General features: G+C 31.6%; 2 protein-coding genes across 5 annotated transcripts; one reads left to right on the forward strand and one right to left on the reverse strand.

Annotated features, from left to right (window-relative positions):
• Nucleotides 1-2,385: 2,385 nt before the first annotated feature.
• LOC106665523 (fumarylacetoacetase) lies at nt 2,386-9,884 on the forward strand. Its single transcript, XM_014391989.2, has 10 exons — nt 2,386-2,512; nt 6,554-6,664; nt 6,753-6,862; nt 7,949-8,089; nt 8,147-8,228; nt 8,286-8,457; nt 8,517-8,723; nt 8,781-8,929; nt 9,022-9,139; nt 9,769-9,884. Exons 1-10 carry the CDS (start codon nt 2,429-2,431, stop codon nt 9,837-9,839), a joined length of 1,245 nt encoding a protein of 414 aa, XP_014247475.1. The 5' UTR covers nt 2,386-2,428; the 3' UTR covers nt 9,840-9,884.
• On the reverse strand, nt 6,869-16,651 carry LOC106665522 (polycystic kidney disease 2-like 1 protein). Of its 4 annotated transcripts, XM_014391986.2 has the most exons (18): nt 16,275-16,651; nt 16,158-16,210; nt 14,667-14,761; nt 14,506-14,616; nt 14,197-14,336; nt 13,971-14,123; nt 13,788-13,912; nt 13,508-13,732; nt 13,366-13,437; nt 13,137-13,293; nt 12,853-13,083; nt 12,712-12,801; nt 12,060-12,215; nt 11,778-12,004; nt 11,592-11,716; nt 11,471-11,516; nt 11,227-11,371; nt 6,869-6,917 (listed from the first exon to the last, which is right to left on the reverse strand). In XM_014391986.2, exons 3-17 carry the CDS (start codon nt 14,728-14,730, stop codon nt 11,227-11,229), a joined length of 2,067 nt encoding a protein of 688 aa, XP_014247472.1. In that variant the 5' UTR covers nt 14,731-14,761; nt 16,158-16,210; nt 16,275-16,651; the 3' UTR covers nt 6,869-6,917. The 4 variants fall into 4 exon arrangements, with proteins under 4 accessions (XP_014247472.1, XP_014247471.1, XP_014247474.1 ...); XM_014391985.2 differs by lacking the exon at nt 6,869-6,917 and having other exon boundaries at nt 11,176-11,371; XM_014391988.2 differs by lacking the exons at nt 6,869-6,917; nt 14,667-14,761 and having other exon boundaries at nt 11,176-11,371.
• Between the last annotated feature and the right edge of the window lie 501 nt (nt 16,652-17,152).

A 17,152-nucleotide genomic window follows, 5' to 3' on the forward strand; every position in this document is an offset into this window, starting at 1 on the left:
CTTAATTAATTGACTGTGTATAATGTCATTTGGTAGCTAAAACTTCTGAGCACCTCTTAGTTATAATGTTAATAAGGTTGTCTCTAATTTCATAAGGAATGGCAGGTCAACTGGCTGCGGATGGTGAATGTAAAGCTTTCTATGCAACGTATCCCACATGTGTTCAATGGGATTGAGGTCTGGAGACAAAGGGAGAAATGGCAAATAGGAAATTCCCAGGTTTTCAAAACATTCGTGAACAACTCTGACTCTAGGAGGTTTGGCACTGTCATCCAGAAATCAAAAATCCCTGGTTTGAGAGATGTATCCTTGACAATTTCTTGGTCATAACAGACTACAGAAAGGTTGCCTTCAACATATTCCAGTTCGTCCTCTAGTGTAAATCGCAGCCCAGACCATTAACCGCCTCGTCCAAACTGTACTGAAGGGAGCACAAAGTGCGGTGTTGTACACATCCTTTGTTCTTGGTAAACTCTTTGGTGCCTGCTGTCACTATACTGACGGAAACGTGACTCATCAGTAGACATAACAGCATTCCAATTGGTGTTCTATTCTGGGCACCATATTCTTCTGAGTTGCTGCAGTTTGTCTCAAAAGAGCATATGATGTGACACCAACTTTCCACAAATGATTACGAATCGTTTGTGTTGATAAAGGCCTTGCCAAAACAACTTTTACTTCATTTAGGATCCGGCGGATGGAAAAGGTTTTGTTTTGCAGCAATGACAATATTTCTATCCTTTCTTAGTGTCGTAATGTGCTGAGAGCCACTACCAGGCTTTCTATTAGCCATTCATATTCATCATCAGGCTCTACAAAACCACAGAATTGTGTTGATGAGACAAGTCTGAAATGTTTCAAATTCCTGCAGGAATGTAAAAAGAATGCTCAATGAAAATAACCTCAGAGCCTTGGTAGCTAAAACCTCTGAGCACCTCTTAGGTGGTCATACCACAGCTCAGAAAATGGCCAGGCTTCAATTTGCACCGGAACTTGTAAATAAGATATATGAAGTATAGGAGATGAGTCCTCTTTACTAATGAGATGAGAGTTGGCCTCAAATCTTCAGGTGGGTGTAATTTCATATGGAGACGCTCCATGTTGTACGGTTCCTCCGGTGGCATTCCATGGTGGGTCTTGATGTTCTGGATTGGTATTTCCTTGGACGCCCGCACTGATTTAGTTATTGTGCAAGGAAGATCTCTAACTTCAGAGAAGCACTTACATAATTAAAGAACATAGTATATATATAATGTATTTAGTAGTCATAATTGACCATATTAATTATACTTTTCGTCTAAGGTCTCGACTAATCTTGAAAATAAGAGTGGTTGGCAGACCAAACTAGAAGTACAAATCTACACCCAACAGACTCCATAGAAAAATCTCAATATACATTCTATTCTAAACATATTTCTAATTTTGTGGAATAATGAAATCAAAGTAACATCGAATGTAATACTTCACTAAAATATTCTCTGGGTTACATTTTAAAAATACATTTTTATTTGATGATTTTTAAATAAAAAGCAACAACTTAAGAATCTTTAAAAGCGTATTCTCACATTTATATTTATTATTATTAATTCTCTCATATTTAATTTTTGTTTTTCAACAAACTCGGTTGTGAGAACTTTCAGAACTGATGTATGAACAAGTCAAGCTTTTGACAGTCATGTCGATACTTCTGTTCATCATAAGTCATTCCTTTCATGAGGAGATTCTTGCTAATGATGGATAATGCCAGGCCCCAAAAAGCACTTATTGCGGATGACTACCTAAATGAGGTTGGAATTGAGCGCTTGGTGTGGTCAGCTCGAGATCCAAATTTGAACCCAATAGAACACACTTGGGACTAGCTTAAGCGATGGGCATGATGACAAAACCCAGGTCCTAGCAGCCTCCATAAGGTGAAAATGGCAGTTCTTGGCGGATGGAAAATAATTCCTCAGGATTTCACCAGTAATTTTTTCCAAGGATTACAAAGGTGTTTAATAGACATTGCCTGCCAGAGGTGAAAATACTTGGTATTAAAACGGACCTAATTTTTTTTTTACATCAAAAATACATTAAAATTTAAAGGTAATGTGTTAATTTTATCAATCAGTGAGCACACTGATTATCATCAGGCTGTCTCACAAATATTAAATTTTTGGAAGCCTGATTAAAAAGGAGAAATAAGCGCATGGGAGTCAATAAAACTCAAATGCATTAGATAGTGATGGAAGAGTAAGTAGTTAGTAAGTAGCAAGGGGTGGGTTTAGGTTAATTCTTTTTTATTTTTTAAATAAAATCTTTTAAAAACTAGAATGACTGCATATGGAAGACCTTGAGTGTTGGTGGGAAAGGAGGGGACCGAATAATATTTTTTTTCCTTTTATCAGATCGTTCGTCGGTTTGGTTCCTCGGTCGCATAAGTATTTCAGAAATGGAATGCATCGTTGGTTATTCGTCGGATACTGATTTTCCCATTGAAAATCTCCCTTATGGAGTCTTCTCCACGGCCTCGAACGTAAGTCATAACACATAACGGACGTGCAACATCTGTAAAACAAAACAACAATGACTCGTCTAAATTAACTAAACACAAGAAAAATTCCCCCTTTTTGACTTTTTCATTCTAAATGACTCGTGACGACTTAGACAAATTTATCGATATTCTTGTCAAATCTCTTGTTGTTTACAGAACTGTGGAGAATAACTAAATAGTTGAATTATATTTTTTAAAATTACAATTAAATACACAAATGATACTTTTTTATTATTATATATTTTTATTGGCATACGTATTTAGTTATGTGCAATTAAGGCATGTTTTAAGAAACGTTAAATTTAAACCACTCCTCACTACTTCAACAAATTGTTAAATTTAAATATATTATTTTATAAGTTTAATTAATTATTCTAACATTCATATAATAAACATATAACAACAAGCATATTTTTTTTCAATTATGTTCGTATATGCCGGGGTCGTTGGTGGCAGCAACGGTTAAGGGCGCTCATCAACAAGGTGAAGGTCCTGTGTTCGAATCCAGCGACCCTGCTATTCGAGCCCGACGTACTTACAAGTGTTTTTTTACTTTATTTTCTCAATGTAGTCTTTTATTTTTAAATTTTTTTATTTATTTTATTTTTATATAATTATTTATTTATTTTAATTTTATTTAATTAATTTTTTTTACACACCGACACCCTGATGGTTGGTATGTCCTCTGCTGTTGCGAACCCTCTTAAAAAATAAATAAATAAATTTAAAATAAAATAAAGATGAAAATTATTTTTCTTTCTATCTAAGATGAAAAAATGAAGTGCCACGAGCGGGATTTGAACCCACGACCTTAGATAAAAAAGAATAAATAATTGAAATAATTAATACGGCCAATTATGATTACTAAATACATGTATGGATTAAAAATAAAATGTTCGTATACACCTTCATATATCTAATAAAACTTCCTGTTATAAATAACTAACTGAATTTACTTATAATTATGCTTAGTACACTTAACTTAGTATATGAATGTATTTTTTTGGTCATAAAGAAAAAAAGGGTACAAATAGGTTTTATAATTTATAACTAAATTATAACGTTGTTTATTGCTAAAGCAGCTATACCTAAGAAGGATTATAAATTATACACAGAATTATAAACATAAAATAGTTAAGTCCCTATTTTTAAGGCTTTAAGTCGGAATTCCACGTGTTTCGTACAGGTTATTAAATGTAAATTTATAAAAGTGCAGTTGCAAGGATAGGGTTTTTTAATTAATTAATTTTTTCCTTCAAAATTTTACGAACCAATGAGCTGAAATATTCCTAGCAGATAATGTATACTTTTAAATGAAGATTTTTGTTCTTTTTGTATAATAAAAACTTCTCTGTTTGGTTTTGTGAAAATATATGTAATGTTATCTCTGTTTTGTATTTTTTTTTCTTTTCTTGTTGTTTTTTAACAATTGGTACAAAGCATAATCAGAAAATTTTTAAGCTTATTTTTTAATAACGTTCTACGACTTTCAGGCAGAAGTCCACATGTTTCGCATAAGCTGTTAATATTTAAATTTTTGAGTCTTATTGGGACAGTAGTTCTTCCTTTTTTTTTCTTTCTCCTTTTTTTTTTTTTTTTACAAAATTTTACTAGCCAATTAGCTGAAGTATCCCCAGTAGAAAATATATAGTTTGTATGTAAATTTTTGGAATTTTATCTTACAAAATCTTTGGTTTTGTGTAGACATAATAGTTAACTCTCTTTTGTAGCTTTTTTTATTTTATTGTTGTTTTTTAACAATTGGTACAAAGCATAATCAGAAAATTTTTAAGCTTACTTTTTAATAATGTTCTATGACTTTCATTCGGAAGTCCACGTGTTTTGCATAAGCTGTTAATATTTAAATTGACAGTAGTTCTTCCTTTTTTTTCTTTCTCTCTCTCTGTCTCTTTTTTTTACAAAATTTTACTAGCCAATTAGCTGAAGTATCCCCAGTAGAAAATATATAGTTTGGATGAAGATTTTTGGCATTTTATCTTATAAAATGGTTTTGTGTAGACATAATAGTTAACTCTCTTTTGTAGCTTTTTTATTTTCTTGTTGTTTTTTAAAAATTGGTACAAAGAAAATTTTTAAGCTTACTTTTTAATAATGTTCTATGACTTTCAGTCGGAAGTCCACGTGTTTCGCATAAGCTGTTAATATTTAAATTTTTGAAAGTCTTGTTGGGACAGTAGTTTTTCCTTCTTTTTTCTCTCTCTCTTTTTACAAAATTTTACTAGCCAATTAAGCTGAAGTGTCCCCAGTAGAAAATATACAGCTTGTATGTAAATTTTTGGAATTTTATCTTACAAAATCTCTGGTTTTATGTAGACATAATAGCTAACTCTCTTTTGTAGCTTTTTTATTTTCTTTTTGCTTTTTAACTAATTGTTACAACACATAACTGGAAAACAATTTTTTATTTAATTTTTTTTAACGTCCTAAATTTTTAAAAATTATACTCAACAGAGTTTTGGTTATAAGCTTATTTAGTTTATTAAACTAATTCTGTTGAAGTAGTTAAGTCTCTGTTTTTAAGCCCTCAGTCAGAATTCTGTGTTTTACTCTCGTGATTAATATGTAAATTTAATAGTCTTATTCGAAGAGTTTTTTTTACAAAATTTTAAATGCCAATAGCTGAAATATCCCCATTAGAAAATATATAATTTGGATGTTCATTTTAGGAGTTCTATCTTAAAAATCTCTGGCGACAGTTTCTTGACACTAAATTTTTTGTTAAAATCATGTCATCTCCACTGCATCCTTTGAATGATTATTTTCTAAATAAAAACATCATCTCCCTTGAAAACTGTGTTAATAGCCAAAAGAAACACCATTCCAGCACTACAAACTATCTGTATCTCTACATCTCCTCCCAGGCTCTTACCAAAAGCTAATTGTCAGCTACAACTCGCTAAGCTCAAAAAAGAAAACACCCCACCATATGTATACAAACAAAAATTTTTAGAAATCCTAGTGAACCTTCTGCTACCTTCGTCGTGCGCTTTGCGTATGGGTGAAAAAGAATACCCTGGCTCTTGAGGGATGTGGACGTTCACAGCCCATGCACATCCTTTCAGGAGAGCCGAGAAACAATATTAGTTCAGCGATAACATCATGCTGTTTATGGTGCTCGTCCCTCTGCAATGCGGCTGGCCCTCTGGGCTTCTTCCTCTCCCCACGCAGTGGGGAAACTGCATTGGTGGATGTTTTAAGGCAGCTATGACCCTTAGTGGTTTTATGCTTTTAGTTATGTACTTACTTAGTTTATTAAATTTTTGTTTTATTTTTTATAGATTTTTAAAGAAATTATAATGAGCGCATGCACAAAAAAGAATACAAAGTGGATGGGCAGTATAGCCCCACACATTTTGTGCATGTGCATATGTTAATCAGTTTGGAATAAAATTCATAGGGGACTATCTGGAAACCAATTCGCATAATCTCTGAAAATTTCATAAAAATTGATGTCACAGTTTTGGAGTTTTGCCGTTTACAAGAAATTTACCACAGACAAGGAACCAGATTTGTTCAGAAAGGTCTGAAACGCAAAATGCGAGTGAAAATTTTGATTTTGGATTGTTTTTTTGTGTCTGCGGTAAATTCCTTGTAAACGGCAAAACTCTGAAACCATGACATCGATTTTTATGAAATTTTCAGAGATTATGCGAGTTGGTTTTCACATAGTGACTTTTGATTTTTTTTCCAAACAAATTAACATATGCGCATATGCATGCACAATATGTGAGAAAGCTAGACTGCCCACCCACTTGGCAGACTATTGTTTTATTGTGTTTATTTTTGTGTAATCTACTTATGAATTTTAGATAATAGACGTTAAACAATGATAGTTTCTTTTTCTTTTTTTTTAAATTTGTTAATATACAATTTTCTCGTTTAGATAGTAAATTAATTATTACATTTGTTCCAGAAATTCTCAATTCTCTATGATATAATTTTATCGAATATTTAACAAATAAAACTAAAATTATATATTTAATTGAATTTGTCTTTCTGCAGCCAAGGAAAAGGCTCGGCGTCGCGATAGGAGACAAGATTTTGGACCTTTCGACAGTCAGCAATCTTTTCAATGGTCCTCGGCTCACGAAACACCAGCATGTTTTCCAACAGGTAAAAAAAAAAACATAATTTATACAAACTCCCGACTGGCAGGGAAAAATAAAATAATAAGAAAAATAATAAAATAAAATTTATTCAGGATAAACTCAACGCCTTCATGGCGCTCGGACACGAATGTTGGAAAGAAGCCAGGGAACGACTTCAGGATTTATTGTCAAGGAAGGATTCCGAGCTCCAAGGACAACAAGGGTAACTCTTATATAACTCCTTAACATGTTTCATTCCTGATTCTGATACAAGCCACCTCAAAAAAAAAAAAAAAAATTCAAATGGAATAAAGGGAAACAATAGTTTATTTCAGTTTCTATAGTACAATTCCTATGTTTTTATACAGTAATAATTATTTACATTTATTCTTAAAGAGAATAACTACTAGAAAATTAAGCACACAATAATGACGAATATACAATGCTATTATTACATAATAAGTAATAGAAGAAACACATATAATAAATTAAACAATCGGGAAAATCATGAATTTTGCAATAATAAATCATCCTTCTTATTAAAATAAATTTTAATTAATTATTATCCAATAATGCAAGTTTATTAATTGCTGCATAATAATGCTAATTAATATCTTGCTGGATAAACATTTTAAACATAAAAAATAAGTAAATAAAATAGACTGACAAAAGTAAAACAAAATAAACACACCACCCTTAAATTTGAATATATTTACGTTTATTCATATTTTGTGTATCGAAAATAGGTATATTTTAAAAATAAGACATTTAAATTCTAAAAAAAATAAAAAATTATTGAGTAAAGAAAACAAAAGGCAGAAAATTAAAAACATAAAAAAGTAACAAAGGCTTTTTTGAATCCTTTTTAAAAAGATAGTTCCTACTCACAGTAAGTTGTTTTGCAACCATCCGGATTTCAAGCCTTTTAGCTCATCATCAGGTTGTGGAAGTCCTTCAACCTGATGATGAGCTAAAAGGCTTGAAATCCGGATTGTTGCAAAACAACTTACTGTGAGTAGGAACTATCTTTTTAAAAAGGATTGAACACCACACTCACTCCATAATTTTTATTAAGACTTTTTTGTCCCTTTTAATGCTAAGTATTTTCACCTCTGGCAGGCATTACGTCTATTAAACATCTTTGGATTCTTTGGATGTATAATGATATGATGCATTCCTTGTGTTTATTAAAAAAAGTTCATAATTTTTTTCATTACTAAGACTAATTAGTTTAAATAAATATATATTTGCTCATTTTTGTTGTATAAACATAAGTAAACCATTAGCAATAAATAGTTTTACTTTTCAGTTGCTTTGTAGACCAGAAGGATGCTACAATGCATCTGCCTGCAGAAATTGGAGACTACACGGATTTCTATTCTTCAATGTCACATGCTTTTAATGTTGGATGTATGTTTAGAAGCAAAGAAAATGCTTTGATGCCCAATTGGTAAAAAAAATGATTATAACATTAAAATATTCATTACATTTTGATTTATCGTTTTAGGAAACATTTACCTGTAGGTTATCACGGAAGGGCGAGTTCCGTTGTCGTTTCAGGAACTGATCTTCACCGTCCACGAGGCCAAGTAAATAATCAAACATGCTTTTATGGAAAAGATTTTTTCAATGTTGTCTATTTGTAGGTGTTCCCAGAAGGAAGCACAGCTCCACAGTTTAAACCCAGCGCTCTTCTAGATTTAGAACTTGAAGTTGCCTTTTTTGTAGGTGGACCACCGACAAAGCTGGGCCACCCGGTGAAAATAGACGAAGCCCAAGATAGAATTTTCGGTTTAGTTCTGATGAATGATTGGAGCGGTTTGTTACAATTTGCTTCTTTGTATTTCATTCATCTATTTAATGTGGGTTAATTTTAGCTAGGGACATACAGAAATGGGAATATGTTCCTCTTGGGCCATTTTTAGCTAAAAGCTTTGGCACTACAATTTCACCATGGGTCGTGACAATTGAAGCGTTGAAGCCTTTCATGACCCAAAATACTGTTCAGGATCCTCAACCATTACCATATCTTTGCCATAGTGATAATTTTAATTTTGATATTAATTTATCGGTTTCTTTAAAACGTAAGTATACTAAGATAATTTTTCAAAATACTTATTTTTAACAATGACTTGTTTTAGCTGAAAAAACTGGTGTTAAAACAACTGTCTGCAATTCAAATTATAAGTACATGTACTGGACGCCGAAACAACAATTAGCTCATCACACTGTAACAGGATGTAATGTAAACCCTGGAGATCTAATGGCTTCTGGAACGATCAGTGGGCCTGTAATTATACTTCATTTTAGAAAATTTTTGAAATAAAAACATGCCCCAGTTGGAGTAGAATAAACACAGTGATATCATATTTGCAATTTTAGGAAAATAATTCCTTCGGGTCGATGCTTGAACTGAGCTGGAAAGGCACAAAAGAAGTTCAGTTGAAAGATGGAACGACTCGAAAGTTTTTACAAGATGGCGACGAAGTTATTATTGAAGGTTCGTAAGCTCATTAACCTTTTTGAGAATAGTGGTGAGTTATTTCATTTGGGTTTGGAGTCTACTCTTGCCTTGTGATGACTTATTTCATTCTCGTATTATTTTGTATTTTAAAAGCTGGGCACTATAGGCACATCGGTAGCAAATGGTTGACACCGATCAAACCCTTCCTTACGACTATTTTCTTCTGTTCATAATATGGCCTCTCTCTCAAACTTTTACAGTATTGTGTCACAATCTTTCTGTCTCATTGGGAATATCCTACATTCATATACTTTTTGTTCCTGTCCATCGCAACCCTTTATCCTTTCCTACCATTTACCATATTGTATTCAATCTTCAATTAAATTTTTCTTCTTTTATTTACTTATTTCTGTTTAACACTTTAATATTTGAGGAATGTACTATCATATTTTGATCGGAAGTTGTGCACCTTAAAAGGAGTAAGCAATGCTTTCAATTTCGATATAAATGCAAAATAAATCATATAAATAAGTCACTTAGCATTTGAGAATGACTGGGATGCGTTTTAGCATCCTAAAATCAGTCCTGTAAAGTTTAAGGGCATTAATTTCTTTCGTTCATCAAATAAAGAATGAAATTGTATTAAATTAATTTTCTCTTTTCAGGTTTTTGCCAAGGGGTAGGATACAAAGTTGGCTTTGGCCAATGCAGTGGAAAGGTTTTACCTGCTTTGTAAACTCTGGATAAATGAATACTTTTTAAAATAAATTGTTCAAGCTTATTTTTATTTCCATTGACCTTTTTACTTGTACATAAAATTAATTACAAATTAAAACAAGGCTTGAAAAGAAGAGACAACAAAGCATATCTTGTGTGCCCTGCAATAGCTAGGAAAAGGCTATGGCACACAGAAAATCCATGCTTGAGCAATGTAGACCTTGGTAAAGAAAACCAATAACAAAGCTCATACACAAGACAAAAGCTTAAATGCAAAAAGGGGAAATCTCTATGAATCTAAAAGAAAGAAACACATTAAACAACAAATTTACATAAAATTGATAGTGAAGAAGAAGAAGAAGAAGAAGAAAAATAACTTTATTCTGGGACTGGTGTCCCCTAAGAATAATTTACATGAAATAAATAAAAGAAGTTCCTTCTATGAAGTTAAAAGTAAAAAAACAGATTGAAATCTTGGCACAATGTATACCAATAAGGCAGGGCAGAAGAAAAAATTACAAGAATATTAAACAAAAATAACAAATGTTAATGTGAGGTCTCTGCCTGGAGGGAGAGGAGGTGATTATACAGGTGGGATTTAAAGGAGGAAAAGGAGGCAGCGTGAAGAATAGAAAAGGGAAGGGAGTTCCAGAGTTTAGGGGCTCGGATCAGAAAGGATCTTTTGAAGGTATGGGTTGTATGTTGCGGAAGGATAAGGTCGATTGGGGATGATGTAAGGAGGACGACAAGTGTGGATGGACTGGAAAAGAAAGCAACCTAGGAAATACTGTGCACGGAAGGATGGGAATAGCCAGGAAAATTGGGAATACAACCCCGACACCTGGGATCCCCGTGGGGTGCCGTACACAAATCTTACACAACAATTCATAATACGCTTCAATCGCGCGTTGTCCCCCTCCGAGAGACCACCGTATGCCAAACAGCTATAATTGAAGAAGGGAAGAAGGATTTGAACGGAACAGAAGAACAAACTAATTTATTAGATTCAAGTGATGACGATTTTTTCAATCCTGATTTGAATAAAAACAATTTAAACCTTGATAAATCTTCTTCAACATTGTCCGAATCAGCCGAAGAAAAGTTATCTGTCTTTCCTGAATATGCTAAGGAAGAATTATCTTCTTCTTTTGGAACTAGTTCTAGAGAAGCAGAAAATGAGAAACCTAAAGTTACTGAGCTAGAAGATAGTACAGTATACAATGAAGATACATATTAATAAATCAAATATACAAATCTAATGTCAGTAGTATACGACAATAAATAAATAGACAGTTTTAAAATTATATCATTCATTTTTAAAAAATTAATCTACTTGTCTACTTAAGTGTACTAAATATTAATAAACTACATTATTGTGGCACATATAAACAAAAATGAACACCAACTCAATTCATTTTCTTTTCTTTCATCCTCTTCTGTTCATCTAGCTTTTTGTGATCTTCTTGGAACGTCATTTTGTCAATGAGGACATCCACTTTTACAACTATGTCTGCCATGTTATGTTCAACTTCTTCTATTCTTCTTTGTAACCTATAGTATTTTAAACATAATTCGGCAATTGTTGAAATTACAATTTTATGATTCACAGCTTCAGTGAATCAATTAGTTTAAAAAAAATGCATTATTTACATGTTTATGAATTCCATTATGGAATCATGTTCTTGAACTTCAGAATCTGTAAAATTTAAACAATATCAAACTATATTCCACAACTCAAAATTTTTTTTCTTGGAAAAACATGAACACTTACATAAATTACTTATTCCATTTATATCGGCCACAATATCATTCATTTGTTTCTCGCTTAAATGGGAATCTGTGTTTATTTTGTGGCGCCTCATGAACAGTATCCTTTCCAGCCATAAAAATCCATTTCTTAAAAAAAAATGTATATATTCAAATAAAAATTTCCTTTAAGAGAATTTCTTCTAAATACCTTTTTAGTAAGATAGTTATGATTTCAAAATCTGTTTTATACTTGTGCAATTTCTCGGCCTTTCGCATTTTTTCAACTGCTTCATCTTTTCTGAACAATTTCATGAGCCGAAACCAACAGTTGAAGACCGTGTCGGTAATGAAAAACTCGCGCCAGGAATCCCTGTCGATACCGTGTTCTCTAGCCGTAAGCGCCATACCATGACAAAATAATGCAATGATCCAATTCTAAAAACGGCAGGCTTTATTATAAAAAAAAAATTTGTAAACATTTTTCACAAACCATAAAAATGAAAACAACTAAGAATGTATACACAATGTAAAACATCAGGGTGAAAATCGGCCTGGCCTTAGTGCATTCTTTGTAATAAAATTTTCCCCCAGCAATCTGAGAGATCAGCGTGAACACAGATTTACCGATTGTACTGAATTTTTCGACCTGAAAAAATTTAAATTCTGGTTTCAAAGGAATTATTGCTAACATAAAACATTTAAAATACCTTGAATAATCATTGAAATAAATATTTTTCTGAAATTTGGTCGTTATTGACAATTTTAACCCACCTGTACTCACAGCATTGATCAGATGCATTTCAGCATTTTGCCATCTGAATAAGTAAAGAATTCCTGTCATCAGGAAGGCGTAACATCCAACATCCCATTGGGTGTTGTGTCAAACCACTTTACAATACTTCTTTCATACCATTCTCAATTTAAAAAAATCATGGCAGGATTTGAACCCAGTACCACCAGCACGGAAAATACTAGTTGGGCACCCAAACCACCAGGTCCTCTTTGCAGTCTTTAGTGTCCCAAGAGGACAGACATATCAAAATTATCAGTAACGACCAAATTTCAGGTCCACACTGTGACAACGGAGAAATCTCATTAAAAATTTTTCAATTGAGAATACAATTATAAAAAACAAAACGTACATGAGCACCAAACAGAATATGTGCAAATAATGCGAAGCCAAACACAACTAGAAGAAACATGGCTATAACTATCAACAACTCTTCTTTCACCTGAAAAGTACATTGCTATCCGGATGAAAAAAAAAAGTATTTTTTATGAACCTTTTCCCAACTGTGAATTATAAACGCTCCTTCTCTCGTTAAATAGGCAAATCGTACAAATTTTATGCATACGATACATGCCAAAAGACCGAGATTGGCTTCGTAAACTTGTTGAACGTATGTGACCGTGTCAAATTCTACATGGCCGGGCAAAATGGATAGCACGAAGTTCTTAAAATGTCGAACTATAACAAATCGATATACAACTGTGAAAAGAAAAATTAAACCAACCTGAAAAAAAATTATGTTAAAAATTTAAATAATAATTAAAATAAAATACCTACCAGTATAATAACGAGATTTAGCATATTGGAAAAAGTCACACAGTATTTTATTTTAAGAATGATAAACTCGTTAATTTCTTGTATGATATAATAGATGATAAATAGTAATACAGCAAGTTCTAAACCCAGTCTCATAAAATCCCACTTGGTCGTATAACTAATAACAGATTATATATATACAATTTTTAATTATTTTGATGTATGTACAATACACTATAAACAATGGAACCTTGATAGTTTTGTAGGCTTGATATGATATTTTGTCATCACTCCACCAGAAGGTGGAAGCTCCAAAACGAGCCTAAAATATTCCAAATACAAGGTAAATTAAAATGAAAAAAAAAGAAAAAAAAAAAACTTATAAATCATACTTCACGGGGCAGAAAAGATTAGACACAAGTGAATAAATAGTAAAATCGATAAAAATCGCCCTCGTGGCTTGATCAATCCAAGTATTGTTAAACATTTCAGTAATGAAATGTTTAGCATGGGTGTATGCATACGGAAGATCTAAAAAATACCCTCCACCATCATAATGAGAAACCGTACCAAAGTAATTGTACGATTTAGTCTTCTCTGCATCATTATAAGTCCAACTGTAAATTATCAATATAATAAAATGCTTAATGAAAAAACAACAATGTAAATTACATGGATGAATTTTGAAGTCCAAATGGTGCATTATCTTTTGAAATTGGATTATAGTAGTAGAAACATGAGTTGTAAATATGCTCGAATGTTTTAGGAATCGAACAAGAATCGTTTTTAACTCGCACCTACCAAAATATACATATATATTTCCTTTAAATAAATTATAGATGGTTTATTTCCCACCTGTCTAATTCTTGCATTTCCTACTAAAACATTTTCCCATATTAAATTAGTCAAGTTTTCATCGGTTTTCTCTTCATAAACATCTTTTTGTAATCTGTCTTTGTGTGTATACGAGGTATTATAGATGGCAGGTAACAAAATCCAATCAAAGTACTTTTTTTTTGTAAATGAAATAAATCAACAGTAATTATTTAATATAAATATTTTGATTTTTGTGAACACTTACGTTCCAAATTTCATCAATTAATTTTATCTGGGTGAAAGATTTTGGTAAACCGCCAGGAGTAAGGAACTTAGGTGTAACTACAAGATGTCTAACAACTTGAAAAAAATGAGAAGATGGTTTTTCTTCATACAGAACTACAGCTGAAAATTAATTTTTAACTTTTTGAACGAAGGATTGTTTTAAATATAAATTTATAATGCTAAAGCCACAATTCTTTTAAATCATATTATTAACAAAAACACCATTTTCTATATATTCTGGTTTAGCGTTACAATTTATGTCGAAATGTTTATGTTAAAGTTGGCTTACTCATTAATGTGATTGTCATGAACAGTAAAAAAATAAGGAAGTCTTTTACAGATGCTTGCAAATATTTCACTCTTCCTTTTTCTCTTGCTGAACTGAGCGTTTCGAAACAACCTGAAAACAAAATTTTAACTCGGCATTAACTGGCCGTGTTAAACAAATACCTTTTCTGTTCCGGTTTTGAACTAAATCCTTGGTCACACTTTTCCGGCCTTTTCTTGCATCCATACTTTTGGCAGAGAAATGAACAGCTCTATTTCTAAAATGTGTCAAACAGATTTTATGTATTGTGTGATGTTTTGTTGAGTTTGTGAGGTGGTTAACCAATGTTTGTCGTAATTTTGGTGTGATAATTCTCACAAGCAAGAACGAGTTGACCAAGCTAATCAGAAATGACCAAACTATAAATTTTATAAAATAAATATTGGGCTTATATGTTAACAATTAAAGCAATAATCTAATTGTTTAATTGATCTACGATAATTCATTTAACAAATTGATTTTCTTGTTTTGTATAGATTGACTATACATGGGTTAGAAAATCAGTTCTGGAAATCATAAATCAACTTTTGAAGATGTACTGAGCCAAAATACATCTGACTGAAAAAAAAAAAAAAAAAAAAAGTTGCCAGTTCAAATCCCAGTATAGTCGAATTGAAAAAGCCCTGAAAAAAGTAACGGAAAAGTCCCTAGTCTACAATGCCTAAAAAGTAATCGATTGAGCCCTCCTATGTGACAGGGAATTTTTTCCTGCCGTTACTCATGATGCTATTTCTTCTTGCCAAAAAGACTTATTTTGTTATTGACCCCTCTACTATTCTTTATTTCTCATTAGTATCGCATATCCGAAGAGGCTGTTCTAATGCTTTGTGGTCACATGGACATGTTCTGATATTTCTTGTTTCGTAGCATTGTCAGCATGTTTCCATGTTTTTTCCCATTTTTTTAAAAGGTAGTTAACGGGCAATGGCCATTAGAAAGGCCTATTACACTGATGGACTAATTTAATGCACCACTGAATTTATTCAGTTTAAATGTAAATCCATTTGTTTTTGAATTTCTGTTTTTTGTTCTTTACTCAATAATTGTTTTTTAGAATTAGGTAATAAACATGTTCTTTTTAAATGTCTTATTGTAACGTATTTTTGGTATTATATGTGAAATACGAATAAACCAAAATACATTAAAATTTAAGGGTGGTGTGTTTATTTTGTCCAGCAGTGTTTTCCTCAATTCTTGCCTATTGAGAGAGAGTTTATTTTTGTTTTCCTTGTTGATTCATACAGGGTGTGGTCATTTCTTTCTCCATTAGTTCAGTTATGCTTTTAGCGATGGTTATGGAAGGATTTTTATTATTGCAACAAAATAATAGGTTATCAGACACTTACCCAAAACTGAAATATTGAGTGCTTTTTAAAGTAGGATTTTATTTACTAAATGTTTCTCCAACGAGAACAATATTTTAATAAATCGAACTCTTTGGCTCATAGGAAATAATAAGGACAATTTATCTCGGTAATAAAAATTGAATTGGTTATTCTACCGTTACGAGACTTTTGCTTCTTGTAAAATTACAAAAAAAAAAAAAAAAACAAATTAAAGAAATTACAATAAAAAGACAAGGTTTAAAATGACAGTTCAATTTTATAAAGTACCTTGATGCAAATTCACCACTAGACTTTCGCCCTCTTTCCGTTTTTCAGCATGCCTAGAGTTAAGTACAAAACGTTAAAAAAAATGTACAAGTCGTAAATATATTGTCAACAAACTACCTTGAAGTGCCCAGAAAAAATTAACGCAAAATTAAATATGGTTATTCAATAAATTTCATATTTCATACCAGCTGGGTATAATGATCAAGTTTTAACAAATGATTAATAACTGGTATGCGATTTTTTTTTTAAATCTGTAAAGTTGAAGAATACTAAATACATATTGTGTTTTGGACTAAAAGAAATGTTATTAGTTTTATTTGTGATAGAATAGAAAGCCGTAAATTAAACCACAAAAATGCTGTATAAGTTGTTCTCAGATTCATTCTAAAAATAAAACTATTGAGTATTCATTTTATTGATGATCATCGACTTATGAACATTTTACCTTTGGTATCGTCCATGATTAAAATGAAGGAAGGGTTTTTAAAAAGGCACATCATTAACATGCTGTACAAAATTATATTAGCTCAATGGTTACAAAATAAAATTTTGTATATTTACAAATGCGTAATCAAAAGTTAACATTTTTTAAAAATTGTTGTTACGTGTAATTTTAATACCTATCAGTAAGTAAATTCTCAATCTTAACAGTTTAAATTTACAATAAACAATAAATTGTAAGTCAAATAATACATAGTATTTACATTGTAGTTTTTAACTGTTTTCTAATTCATTTTAATGGAATGATAATTGCTTGGAATGTTTGTAATTAATTTCTATTACTTTTTAACAATTCAATCATGTCATGTCAAAAGACTTACACAAATATCAACTTAAATAAACGTTTGACAAATTTCAACAATAAACATTTCACAATATCAATTTAATAATAAAATAAAGTTTCACTCTACAAATAATACTGCATCAAGTTCATTTTGCGATTTACTGCACTATAAAATTCGTTGGACTTTTTCCCATTTAAGTACAAATAATTT

This window comes from Cimex lectularius, unplaced genomic scaffold, assembly GCF_000648675.2.
Source record: "Cimex lectularius strain Harlan isolate CLEC.00 unplaced genomic scaffold, Clec_2.1 scaffold102, whole genome shotgun sequence".
NCBI classification, from domain to species: domain Eukaryota; kingdom Metazoa; phylum Arthropoda; class Insecta; order Hemiptera; family Cimicidae; genus Cimex; species Cimex lectularius.